Source organism: Charadrius vociferus, unplaced genomic scaffold (assembly GCF_000708025.1).
Source record: "Charadrius vociferus isolate BGI_N301 unplaced genomic scaffold, ASM70802v2 scaffold564, whole genome shotgun sequence".
NCBI classification, from domain to species: domain Eukaryota; kingdom Metazoa; phylum Chordata; class Aves; order Charadriiformes; family Charadriidae; genus Charadrius; species Charadrius vociferus.
Genome location: NW_009647940.1, coordinates 509,667 through 522,782, shown reverse-complemented (window position 1 = coordinate 522,782; position 13,116 = coordinate 509,667). Strand labels below are relative to the sequence as shown.

Genomic DNA, 13,116 nt, shown 5'->3' with positions numbered 1-13,116 from the left:
GGCGAGGAGCCCGGCGGGGAGTGCGGTCGGCCCGTCCCGGCCCGTCCCCGGGCGTGGAGGTCACCGGGGAGGGCGAGGGGGCGGGAGGGCCAGTGCACAGCACAGGCGCTCCGCCGGCAGGAGAGTAAGTTTTGTCCAAAAAGTGTACAAAGCAAACAGCTGCTGGGCTAATTAAGAAATGAGGGAGGGTGGCCAGGCAGCGAAGCGAAGGGGGAATCCGGTCGAGGGGGGAGAGGGGAGTGCGCTTTTATGTGAATACTGACAGATATTCTCCCGTTAACAACCTGTAAATGAAAAGGTTTGGGAAACGCTTCTTTAAACTAGTTGCTTCAGTTCTGAACTGAATGCTACTTGACTTGCATGGAGAGGAAACAAACACGCCATGAACACAGAATGACAGGTCTTAAGAATTTGATTTTACAGTATTTAACTTGAAGAGGATCTGTCCGAGCTAATCGGAGCTGCAGCCCAGTGACTGCGGCCTGGAGCTGCCAGCAGCCAACCTCACCCCGGGGCGAGCGCAGCGGAGAGGAGCTGAGCGTGCGAGGCAGAGGTGGTCCCTCCGAGCAGCAGGCGTGCGATGCAGGTTCTGGAACCCACAGCAGTGGCACAGAGCGGTTGTGGCTCGGGCTGCTCACAGGGAGCTGAAGTACAAGGAGCCTGCAAAGCCAGGCAGCGCGTGGCTGGGCCCTCAGTGAATCCTTTCACAGCGCAAACTTGAGTGACTTTGGTAGCTTTCTTTGATCTCCTTTCTCTTCTGCCGATAGTCTTGCGAGTTAGTTTCTGTGATCTTCATTTAGCAAGCATCAATGTTTAATTTTGAGTTCCTGAGGACAACGTAGACTTTCTGAAGGTGCCTTTTCACTGCCAGGACAGGGAACTTGAACTCTTTACCAGGTGTTCTGAAACATTGTGGTCAGATGCTTGAAAGCAGGCAGCAGCTTTTATCTCAGGATTTTTGGGATTGCCTGAAAAGTAAGGTCCAGAACCGGATTGTGTCAGAAGTCCTGAAGCTTTCTGGAGGATTAGCTGACTTGTTTTACCTGTCAGCGTTATATTTTAGACTTAACTGAAATGTGCATGTGGTGATTGTGAACTGATTCCTTCACAGTGTGCACGGTGGAATTTTGTTTTCCTTAATACCTTTTAGCTCAAAAATCTTGCTGCAGTGAGGGAACAGCGTAAGGCTCATGCTATTTTTTGTGCACTCATGTTTGGTGTTGGTCTTGTTTCTCACTTGCAGCCAGGACCAGCATGCTGTTAACAATCAATAATGAAGGTGCATTGGGAATATTATTAAATGCATTGCGAAAAACGTAATTGATAATGGCTTGTTGTGCCTGCTTTAGGTTTTGGTCAGTCCTGTTCCTAATTAAATATATTCGAAGTTTATTGGGAAAATTGAAATCTTTGCATTTCAGGTGGGTGAAATGCTGCCCTAATTGTTGCCAGTGATGTTTCCTAGCTAGAAAACCAGGACTATGTGAAGCACTGAGTATTCCTGGCCCTCTTTTTTAGCAGGTGAGGTTTCCTGCTTCCCTCTAGATGGCAAACCCCCCAGATTGTCCCTGTTCACACAGAAGTGATGGGCACCATCCGTGCTGGGGAGGGTGGTACCAGCTTCATACAGCACAACTGTGCAGTTACTTTTCCGAGGGATAAAGGAGGCACCCCTGGTTCTGGGGTGCTTGTACTGGCTGATGAAAACGACACACTGCAGTCAGTAGGAGTAACTCTCTTGTGATCATTAAAGTTAATGTGTGTTTTGAGAATTGCCTGGGACGTTCAGAGTACTGAACTGTTGTTACATGATATCCTGCAGTCAGTTCCAAAGGAGTTCTGTGTCTCGCTTTTGGTTTGACAGCAGCTTTCTCTCTTTTTTTTTTTTTTTTTTTGTTTGCTTCACAGCCTGGATAAGCTTTGAGAAGGTGACGGGTAACTACACTGGCATGTGCCTGACTGCACCACAGATGGGTATTTCCCTACCTGTCTGCTCTTTGCCAACCTCTCATGGGTTTGCTGACCTACAGCTTTTTTCCCTCTGCTTACATTTCCACTTCTGGAAAATGTTTAGATTCTCACCTCACAAGTTTTATTAAATTCTCATCTGGATTTTTCACTTAGATTCCCTTTTAGAAAGCCAGTCTGCTTAGGGAAATCTGTCATGAGCGCAGTGTTAAGGTTTTGGTTGCAGGATAATTTGAATTAATATTAAAAAAGAATGCTTTAAAAAAAACCTCCAAGCACTTTAATTTTTGTTGGCTTAATTGAATCTGTTAAATGCAATTTAGGCTGTTAAAATAAGAAAAATATTCTTTGCTGTCCTTTCAAAATGAGGCAGATGCTTCGATAGTGAATTTTGAGGAATTGCTTGAGGAGAATCTTTGATCCGCGTTTGCCGAAAGTAATGTAAACTGTAGGGGAGCTCTGCTGAGGAGGACAGCTTTGTCAGCTCGTGGATACCAGCGAGTGTTCCTAACCTTTGTAACTCTGTAAAGCTTTAACCTCATCATGAAAGTTCCCGATAGCAGCTGGGAGGATTGTTCTGCAGCCAATCAAATGGGCTCAGTATTTGTTAGCCTCAGTTAAATAACCAAGAATTGATATTTTGGCCTTCTCTTCAGAAGAACTGCTTGCCAGAATGGAGTGGCTCTGCTCCTGGAGCATGGCAGACGGCATTTTCAAAAAGCTTATGTAAATTAGGGACTTTTTCTCCTCTCAGAGTCCATGGTGTCTTGCTGTTAAGATGCATGACATCAGGGCTGGGTCTCGCAGAATTGCGTTACATGTCATTAAGTGTTTCTAGAACAAAGGGGAAGTAGCCCACGCTCTGTTTCAGGTGTATATTTCAGCGAATGTATTAACAGGTCCATTCATCGCATTACCAGCCTGAACCTATTTAGTTTCTTAGCACTTTTCACTTGGACCTGTGATTTCTGAACTTCTGTGTCACCACGTGTGTCTTTCGGTATTTGCTAAAGTGAGTAACATCATCTGCCATACTCAGAGTTGCATTTTGCTTCTGATCACCTCCAGAAGTGTAGTGATCTCCCTAAAGTGTTTCAGTTTCACTTTATCATACTTATTCCTTAAAATAACGTTCAGCTTGAGCTAAATGCTGACCTCAAAGACGTAAGGTAGTGAGGCAGTATTTATTTTTATAAAATAATGAATTATCTCCTTGACGTGTCTTTTTTTTTTTTGCTTTGATGAAAAGTAAATTCCAGGAAATGGGATCTGCTGGTTTTCAGCTTCAGAGCAGGCGCCCACGCTGACAGGTACACTGTGTCGCAGGAGTGACCAGCAGTTGAGCAGCATTAAGTTTCAATCTCGTTGAACTGCATCCACAGTGAGAATATGTGGGTGCAGCAGGTTACCGGGTTTTTCTTCCAAGGTTGTTTTGTTGGAGAACAACTACTCTGAAAACTAAGAAGGGAAATGTACATGTGTCCTTTCACACTGAACTAGTTCTAGTTCTTCTTTCTGTTTCCAGCTATATTCTTCTGCTACGATTAACAAAAGGGGGAAAATTCCGCTGCTGTGTGGATGAAGTCAGTTGTGCATGGGGGATTCTGAATCCCAAAGAGGGCCTTGCAAAAACTGTGATCTTTGTTCTGCCTTCTCTCGTGGTTGTCTTGAACCTCTCCGGTGTTTGGAGGCTTTTTGTTACTGAATTTGGGCTTGTCCTTGCAGCAAATAGCTTTGGAACTAGGTGTGACCTTGGCAGAGGAATTATCTCTAAAGCTATTGCAACTGCTTCCTTATCCTTTTGCTTTATGTTTGAGGCCTGGTAGTAAGCCACTCCTTAATTTCAGAATTCAGCAGACTGGCCTCTGAAATATCAAACTTCCTTATTTGTGAATTTGTGAGATATGAGCTAGGATGAATGGCTTTAGCCTTTTAAACTCAAGCAAATGGCGTGGGTGAAGTGCGCTGTCATTTAATGTTAGAAGGAACCTGTTTGGAGGAAAGTGTATTAGTTGCTTGTAGGGCATTGGGAGTTCTTGGGAAGAGAATTTTTGCAAAAGCAGAGTTTTCTTGTCTATGTTGAAGGAGTTGGTTTTATCGTGGTGGAGCAAAAGCCATTACAATGCGCGTCCTCTGTGCTGTTGCTGGGTTATTGGACATCACACCCTTTGAGTTTCTGAGCAGCTCTCAGAAAGGGACTTGGAGGGCACCATCTTTTGTTGTAGAAATAAGTGTTTATCTGCATCAGGTATCCAGCGGTTTCTCTTGTCTGTCTCATTCTTTATGCTCTTACTCTAATTATGGTCCTTGTTGCCCAATCCCAAAGTGAGACATCCTGTTCCCCCCTCCCAGCAGGCTGTGATGGTGTGTGTGTTTATCTCGGCACTTCAAAAACTTTAATCTCCTTGGTTACAGGTTTAAGGAAATCATTAGCATACACTGACGTGTAAAAGATGTAGGTAAACTCATGGGGAAATCGGGTAGTACTCGGGTAAGTTCAGGAGGAATCCTGGCGTAGCATAGGTGATGCTTGGTTAGTACAGATGTCACTAATTCAGTAAGTCATTAGTTTCTTCTCCTTGAAATATGTTTTTTTACCTTCCTTTCTAGGAAGGGGTCTGGAGGAGGGAAAATTTCCCTTTCTGGTGAAAGGGGACTGGAGCATTATGACAGTCAAGTCTTTAAAAGCTTATGAGTTACCCGAGTTACCAGAGTCCTTGACGGCTAGCCGCTTCCTCTGCTGATGTTGTTGGATGTCAACAAAGAGAGGTTGAAGGCAACACTTCTAATGGAGGTAGAAATGAAATACTTGGAAAATACCAAGGATTTTCCTGTTTTGATTAATGAAAAATCACATAGGTGCTTAATAGCTGGTTAGATACTTGCGATGTGGAATTCTATAGAAAAATCACTAAATTCACCTATATTATCTGGCTTGTAAAGCATCTTTGGATGATTTTTGCTAATACAAGCATTCTGGTCTCTTCAGCAGGTAACATCGAAAGGTGCTGGCTTAAACCCTAACGCAAAAGTGTGGCAAGAAGTGTCCCAAGGGAGTGGTGAGGCTGTGCCACCAACAAATGGCACAGAGCACTCGTGGCAAGAAACAGCAGCTGCACAAGGGACTCACACCGAGGGTGAGATGTCATGGGCCTATCTTTAAACACTAGCCAGTAAATACTTCTCTGGCTCGGCAGCGCTGAGGGTTCTCCGGAAGAGAGTTCAGCAGTGAGAAGCAACCTCTTGCTTTTCTCCTTGAGGTTGTTACTGCTGACGTAGCAGCAAGTGTGAAATGAATGTGAGAAGGCAGTAGAGAGTTTATTGAGATGGTAGGTCTGACCAGTGAGCTTTGGTTTAGGGATTCCAGAAGGTGTGCAGAACTGCGCTAGGACCGAATGCTTCAGCAGGGAGCAGGATCCAAGGAGCCCGGTGATGACTGAGTAACGCGCTAAGAGGGAAACAAGATGCTAAATGTGTAGAAATGGATTCATGACTTGTCTTGTTCACCATTGCTGCACTTTAGTATACACTTGACCCTGTGAACAGGAAGATAAGGTCTGAGGGCCACCTGCAATCCTGGTCAATGGCTGAGGTGCTGCTGAGAACTGTTAGACAGTAGCATTCGTGCTGGAATAGAAGCTGTAGAGCACCTATGGTTAGCTCCTTTCAGTTTAGTCTGTATTCTGTTTTGGTCCCTCTTCTCCATCCCTACCACATGGTCAGTCCTGTTGTCCAGAACTAAATACTCAAACGGTTTAACTCTTCTGATTTGGCTTAGAGTTGGTATGACGCCACTCATACAGCTAAGGTTACTCAAAATATGGCAGAGGCCTGCTAAGCAGGATGCAGAAGAATCCCTGGAAAAACGTTTAGGAAAAGTTAGGGATAAAGAAGGGAGGATTCAGTTTGTGTGGCCTGTCAAAAGTTTTTTGGTAAGTCAGCAGAAATGTAGAGAGAGTACTGAGTTTGTGCATTGGCTGAGAGAAACTCATTTGTCTCTTTATAACAATATGAAGCAATCATGGCAGTGTTATGCTGCTGGAAAATTAAAGGCATTTTTTTCCATGGACGACATTCTTCCTTTTAAGCAATTTCTAATGTAAGTAGTTGAATAGCATCTCTTCTCAAAGTTTGTTTTTTAGTGGATTCATCATTAGCATGGAAAAGATCTAGCAGAGCATTTGATTATTTTGGAACAATCTCCTTTGCCTGACTGTTGGATTAAACTAAAATTTCACAGGTTTCTGCCTCAAGCAGCTGTGGTGAAGACTGAGATGAGGTGTCCTGAACAAGAGATTGGCCAATTTCAGTGTCATTCCTCTGTGTTTTATAACAATCACTAGATGCCTCTGAGTCCTTTCTATAAATAAGAATCATGTAATGCATTGAAGAAGTGATATCAGCTATTTTAGTGCTTTGTTTTCAGGAACCTCGTTGAAGTATTTTAAATTTCAGGTGGAAAGCCTGTTTTTTACATCCTCAGCCACTTTCGGGAATCTTACAATTTTCACCATCCTATTGGTTACTTATTCCTGAGACCCTAGTGCAAACCAGAAGATCTTTCTGAAATTGGAGAGGTAGAAAGTGCGATCCAATACAAAGTAGATGCTGAAACGTAGATTAAAAGTCTGGACGCTTTCAGTTACAACATTCTGGAGTATTTGTTTTAATGTTGGTAGCCAAAATTTTTCAAACGGGAAAATATTCTGAAGCTTGCGGTAGGTTTTCCGTTGATGATGTGTTCTTTTGTCAGGTAACCTAGAGATTTCAGAGGATAGCTGCAAGCAATATGAAGTGATGTATTCCCCGTCTTGTGAAGCCACCAGAAATGGCACAGGAGTTGATGAAGCATCTGCAAATGGAATTGTCCTAGCAACAGAAGATCTTGGATACCAAATCTATGAAGTGTCTGGTGAGTTTTCAAGTTAGAATACCACTGTCGGTGTCTAATCTGCTGAATGCTGCTGCGGTTATGATGAGACTTGTAAATCCTGAGTAGGAACGTTGAAATGTTCCATTCCATGCGTATTTAAGAAGATCCAAGCCAGCCAGAGCACTGGGCCAAGTAGGTGAAAACCATGGGATCTAAGTCATTTTGAGAATGTGTAGTATGGGGGTCTTTAAGCATGTCCTTAACATTTTCCTCTTGGTCTTCATTGACGTACAATGAAACGTCTTCTTGCATTGTACTCTTACCGTGAAACAGATCTGATGGTGAATGTGGTGACTTTTAGGTGAAGGCAGCTCCTCTGTGTCCACAGAAGACATTAGAGAATGTTTGAAAAAACAACTAGAATTCTGCTTCTCACGGTACAGTACAGTTAATTCAACTTTTTATAAACCCTTTATTAAAATCATTGACAAATTTTCCCCTTTTTTGGCTTGATATGTGGTATCATCTTCATAAAAATGTCAATTGTGGGTGAGAGAGTTGGTTGCAATATGAAACAAGATTTGCTAAAATGCTGTAGAAACCCTGTGGCACCTTCCAGCTGTTTCAGTCCTGTCCGTGCATCCTTGTCCTTAATGAGAATTGAGTATTGCTTATGTGCGATGTCATAACACGTTGAGATAGTTTAGCAGTATATTACCAGAAGAGGTCTCTTGGGCAGACTAACATGCAGAGCATTGTAACTTTCATTAAGTGTTTTTTTGTTTATTTTATTTTCATTATCTTATTCTGCTTTGTTTTGATCTGCTAGGATTTTTTCCAGGAGAGAAAATCTGAGTACGTTTTGGCTAGAGTTGGCTGTGAATGGTACTGGTGAATAGTTAAGGCTGGAGTTATCCTGTTGTTTTGAGGCTTCTGTAAATAAAGTTCAAGATTTTTATATAATAGTGAACTTATGTCTTTGTAGTGAGAATCTTTCAAAGGATCTCTACTTGATGTCTCAAATGGATAGTGACCAGTTTGTTCCAATATGGACAATTGCCAACATGGAAGGTATTAAGAAGCTGACGACTGATATGGACCTTATTCTTGAAGTTTTGAGATGTAAGTCTGGGTGTTTGGTGTCTGTATTAGTAGAACAAAGAGTCCTTCCTTGCTTTAGAGAAACATGTTCTTTCTTAGCGGGTTACAGCATATTGTTTTGGTAAATGGCAACGGGAACCTCGTTCTGCAGAGATGTTTGAATAAGTGGCTGTTTCAGACTCCTGAATTCCAGTTATGCTTTATAATAAACTGCCTCAAACTGCCCCAGTAAGAAGCCACTCTAAGATATTGTTAGCAGTGAAAGTCGTGTTCGGGGAGTAAACCCTAGTCTTCTGATCAGTGCAAAAATTTTACTAGAAATGATAAAACTAGAAAAAGCTTATTAGAAGAAGTTAGCTGGAATTCTCCTGACAAATTGTCTTGTGCTGATTCTGCACATGGCTGCATGTGGAAACAGCTGTAAATGAACTTTTTATGTCTTTATTCTGATTTGATTTCACTACCTTTACTTTAACTTTTAATATTAGAACTCTGTCTAGGAATGTTGTTATATCCTCTTAACTTGAATTTCAGTTGGCAGTGAATTGAATTTGGGACTGAGTGTTTTAGATACCTGAGCTGTAGTTGGAGGCAACATCGGACAAACAGCTAAAATGTACTGAGCGTCTAACGGAATATAGCTGATAAAACAGCCCTTTAGCCTCAATTCAAGAATTCTGGTTTCTTAAGCAATCCATTGCAGTTCTTTGTTACAAGTTGGATCATGGAGTCTGGTACTGCTGAGTGCACAATGTCCGATATTAAGCCAACTTTTATATTTAAATTTTAGCTTCTCCTATGGTACAAGTGGATGAGAGAGGGGAGAAAGTAAGACCAAACCACAAACGATGTATTATCATTCTCCGTGAGATCCCTGAAACAACACCTATAGAGGTAAATAAATAGAAAGGAAAGAAAGAAAAGGCTGTCGATGTTTTTGGAAGGTATCTTCAACAGTGATTCAAACAGCAACAGGAAGTGTTCTTTAAAAGGTCAACTGGTATTTAATTTGATTAAACAGATATTTTTCTTGTAAACCACATACGTAATTTTTTTCTGCCTGGATATATTGTCAAAAAAGCCAAAGCAAAGCCTTTTTGTCATTGTTGTCCGTTCCCATTATTTACGAATGTATTAAAATGCTGTTAAGTAATATTTTCTTTTTCCCCCACCAAAAACTGAGCTACTTGGGCTTTTCTGGAAGGAAGCTTAAACTGGTCTCTTTTCAGATCCAAAAATACAATCAGTCCAGGGCATAGCTTGGAATTCAGACTAAATTTTTGTCACAGCAGTAACTTTACTTGAAGTCAGACGGTTGTTTTGGCAGCAAGAAATGTTACTAAACATTTCTCATTCATTGTGGCCTAGTGTTAGCTCAGCTCATTGCGTTCAGAGAAGGGAGGATAATAAAATTCCTACTGATATTTGGCTAATGGAATGATTTAGTTCTTTGTTTTTTAAAGTTGTAACACAGGCTGTTTGTCTACTAGCATTTTTAATTAGTTCTTGTAATGCAAACGCTGAACAGCTGCTTTGCTCTCTCTTTAAAATCTGATTATTGCAAAGCTGTCAGGTTGCCTTGATTTAGAAATATTTCCTAGAGTCGTTCTTGTCTAGATGACTCGTCTGATCTAAAGGCACATATTTGGGGAGTTCAGTAGGCTTGACTAGTATTCTTGGGTTCTGAAACAGGTAGAGGATAATTTGCTGTCTGTCAGACCTGTCACGGGAATTAAAGAACATCCCTGATCAAGGGAAGATTGCAGCTGAGGCGCTGGAGTGTAAACTTTTGTTGGTTTAGTGTTCAATTTACAGCTTAGAGTGAGGTCCCCTTAACGCCCGGCTTTTTCTCTCCCCTAGGAGGTTAAGGCTCTGTTTAAAAATGAAAACTGCCCCAAAGTGATAAGCTGTGAGTTTGCTCACAACAACAACTGGTACGTTACATTCCAGTCGGATACGGATGCGCAACAGGTAAGGCTGCCTTCAACAGTTAATGACATCTCAATTTTGTTAGTAATACTTCCCCTGCTCAAAAGAATTGTATGTATGCTTCCTGCAGCTAAAATAAATTTTTATTTACTGATCCCCTTCTGTTATTTAAATTCTAGTTAATAGAGGAAAAAGTTGAGAGATTGTAGGGTTACAATTCCCTTGTCTGACCCTTGCCTCAGTACTCTCTGGCCATAACTGACATCTCGTGTCCTGAATTTGAAGTGTTAATAAATTTAGCTGGGCTCACAGGGAAGCATATTGCAACTTCATGTTAAATCATGTCATATCGTTTGAGAAGTACAATTTTATCAAGATACTTTAATGTTAATCTTTTTTGTATCCATAGGCATTTAAATACTTGAGGGAAGAAGTGAAAACCTTTCAGGGCAAGCCAGTAATGGTAAGGCTGCTTTATATGAGGTTTCTGTTTGAATTGAATTATATATTGTTTCTATTTGAATGATAGTGAGCAGTTAAGAGGGGGAACGAAGGAATTAGCAGTGGGGTGGTTCGTAACACTTGCTCTGTAGGCTGCTAACTTGAATGAGGTCATGGGTAGCTTTGAAAAATTACAGCTCAGTGGCTGCTGGTTGTTCACAGTGCTGCTTCCCATGAGGTGTGAAATACATTCCTATTTCGTCTTTCCTTCTCCACTCTCCCCAGAATCTGGGTCTGCAGAACTCAGGAGAGGGACTCCTGCCATCCTGAGTCTCTAGCTTGAGTTAGCTGCTCTACAAATAAGGCTGAAGCAAGCTGTTTGGACTGTGAGAGGAACAGTCAGAATTGGAGTCTGCACAGTTACTGCTGCAGAAAGCAGCGTTTGTCTGAAACTTGACAGATTCCCTAGCTAAAGCAGCACGTGTCCCCTTCCCTTTCGCATGCTGTAAGAGTGTAATCTCTATTGATTTTTATCAGTTTTTATTTGTAAGCAGTAATCAACCTGCTTCCTCTTCACATCCTTTCTGTTATCATTTCGGTAGGCAAGAAAGATTTCACGTTCTGCTTCTCTTTATCTTCCAACTAACGTATGTGGTGTGATTTCGTATCTTGCAGGCAAGGATAAAAGCCATCAACACCTTTTTTGCTAAGAATGGTTACCGAGTAGTGGATTCCAGTGTCTATACTCAGCCAGTTCAAACACAAGCACAGTTTGCCTCGCCACTGTTTATGCAGCCTGTATATAGTCCTCAGCAGTACTCTATTTACAGCATTGTGCCTCAGACGTGGTCTCCAAATCCTGCACCTTACTTTGAAACACCGCTGGTAAGTAACAGCTGATGAAAATGAGAACAGCTACCCCAAAACGTTAGTAATAATTATTACTGTTAAGCAATAATGATTGATTAACACATCAATAGGGTTAGTTGGCTTTTTAGCTGTAGAATGCACAGTTTTTCTAGACAGATCCTTCTGATGATACTTCGTGTTATGTCATGAACCTCATAAAGCAGGACAGTCAGAGAGGCTGCATGTCTCACCATTGGCTGCCACCTATTTCAAGAAATTTTGGTGTGAAATTCTGTTGCCCAGTAGCTAGTGTTACTGGAAGAGCTTTGTAGCCTGCCTGGCATCAGCAGGACTCTGATGCTGACGTAGCTGTGCAGACTGTTAACCTAGTGGGGGTTTCTCTTTAGTAGAAAGCTTACAACATAGTGGATACGGTAGCCGAGCATAAAAGTACAAACAGACTAGATGAATAACTGCCGAAGCTGATTTCATAAAACTGCAAACATTTTTCTTTTTAGTTCAGCCATTGAGACTGTTCTGTCTGTTGCAGGCCCCCTTTCCTAATGGTGGATTTGTGAATGGCTTTAATACACCAGGATCATATAAAACAAATGCTGCTTCTTTGAGTATAGGTCGCCCATTCCATAGAAATCGGTAAGATAGCTCTGTCAGTTGTTTGCTCTCTGAGAACTTACAGTACTGAGATCCTGAAGTGTTCCTTGCACTTGTAGAATGCAGTGCCTTCTGGTGGGACTAGGTTACTTATTTTGCTTATCAAATATGTATGATGTTTTTCAACTTGATTTGTAAGATAAAATTAAAATCAATGTGGCAGTTTAAGATCCTAAAATAATGGACGTATGTGCTGGAGAGAGCAAAGGTAACTCCTTTAAAAACCTCAGAGGAATTTCTGCAGAGAAATAACTAACTTCCTCCTAAGGTAATACTTCTAATTATGTTTGTTATACACTGATTATAAACTCCTGCAGCACAAATGTGAGCTTTTCCTGTTTGTGATTAGTCTTGCAGAGGGCCATTCTGTTTTTGCAGCTGAGTTGCATGCCCTGACTGCTGTATGCTAAAACTGCTTGATGCTGAGTTTGTTACTGTAATTTATTTGCTTTATCCCCATCTTTCCTGATAACTCTAAGGACTCAGATACAAACACTGGGGAGGAGGAAACAGCTTTGTATTTGCTGGAACAGTACTCTGTAAATACAATGGAGTAGTAATCTGTTTATGTGGGTGGAAATTGTGTTATTTGCAAGCTCTTTCACTGTGTTCGGCATGCAGGCTGGCAGCATGGGAATTGCTTTTTATACTGTTTGAGAAATCGGTTGACAACTGCCAGTGCCGTAAATGATTTTGTGATGCAGTTAAGGTTTGTGGCTGTTGGCAGAAGGTGAACTTCAGAATTTGGTCTGCGGTGAGTCAGCAGAGTCTTAATAGAGGCTGTGAAGCTGGTAGTGTAACTTTACTTAGAAGATGGGGCAGCTGATTCAGTTACAGCTGCTCAGCTCTCAGCTAAGACCTTTTCATAAAGGTTTTGGGCTTGGGGTTTTTTTGCCTTAAATTGTGCCCAAACCTAAAGCCTGTGAAACTCTCGTGTATATGGATCCTCTCAGAAGTATGGATGCTGAAACTGTACAAGAATTGTATGTACCCAAATATTAACATCTTGAAATGACCACACATTCACTGCCGCCTTATAGATCACATCCGTATCATCCTTGAGCTTTTAAAACTCTCCTGGTTATGTGAAGATTCATTGGTAAAACTTCAGTCATGGTGAAGTTACGGCTTTAGGGTCAAGTGTGTACAGGTTCTGCTGGTCTGTCTTGGTTGTCTTATCTTTTCTGCCAATCATCCTCAGCGTTTGTGCTAGTACAAAGCTCTGTTTTTGCAGTAATAAATCTTTGTATTCTGGCAGCAGACATTAGTTATGCTTCAGCAGG

The 13,116-nt window shown here is 41.6% G+C and overlaps 1 protein-coding gene across 1 annotated transcript in view; it reads left to right on the top strand.

Moving 5' to 3' along the window:
* Positions 1-4,435: 4,435 nt before the first annotated feature.
* The window catches only part of LARP4 (La ribonucleoprotein domain family, member 4), a 14,854-nt gene continuing 6,173 nt past the window's right edge, over positions 4,436-13,116 (top strand). Inside the window, 10 exon segments of the mRNA XM_009883204.1 lie at positions 4,436-4,459; positions 4,958-5,105; positions 6,722-6,880; positions 7,203-7,278; positions 7,827-7,963; positions 8,733-8,836; positions 9,803-9,913; positions 10,281-10,334; positions 10,988-11,197; positions 11,712-11,815. Coding sequence (XP_009881506.1) covers positions 4,436-4,459; positions 4,958-5,105; positions 6,722-6,880; positions 7,203-7,278; positions 7,827-7,963; positions 8,733-8,836; positions 9,803-9,913; positions 10,281-10,334; positions 10,988-11,197; positions 11,712-11,815 — 1,127 coding nt within the window.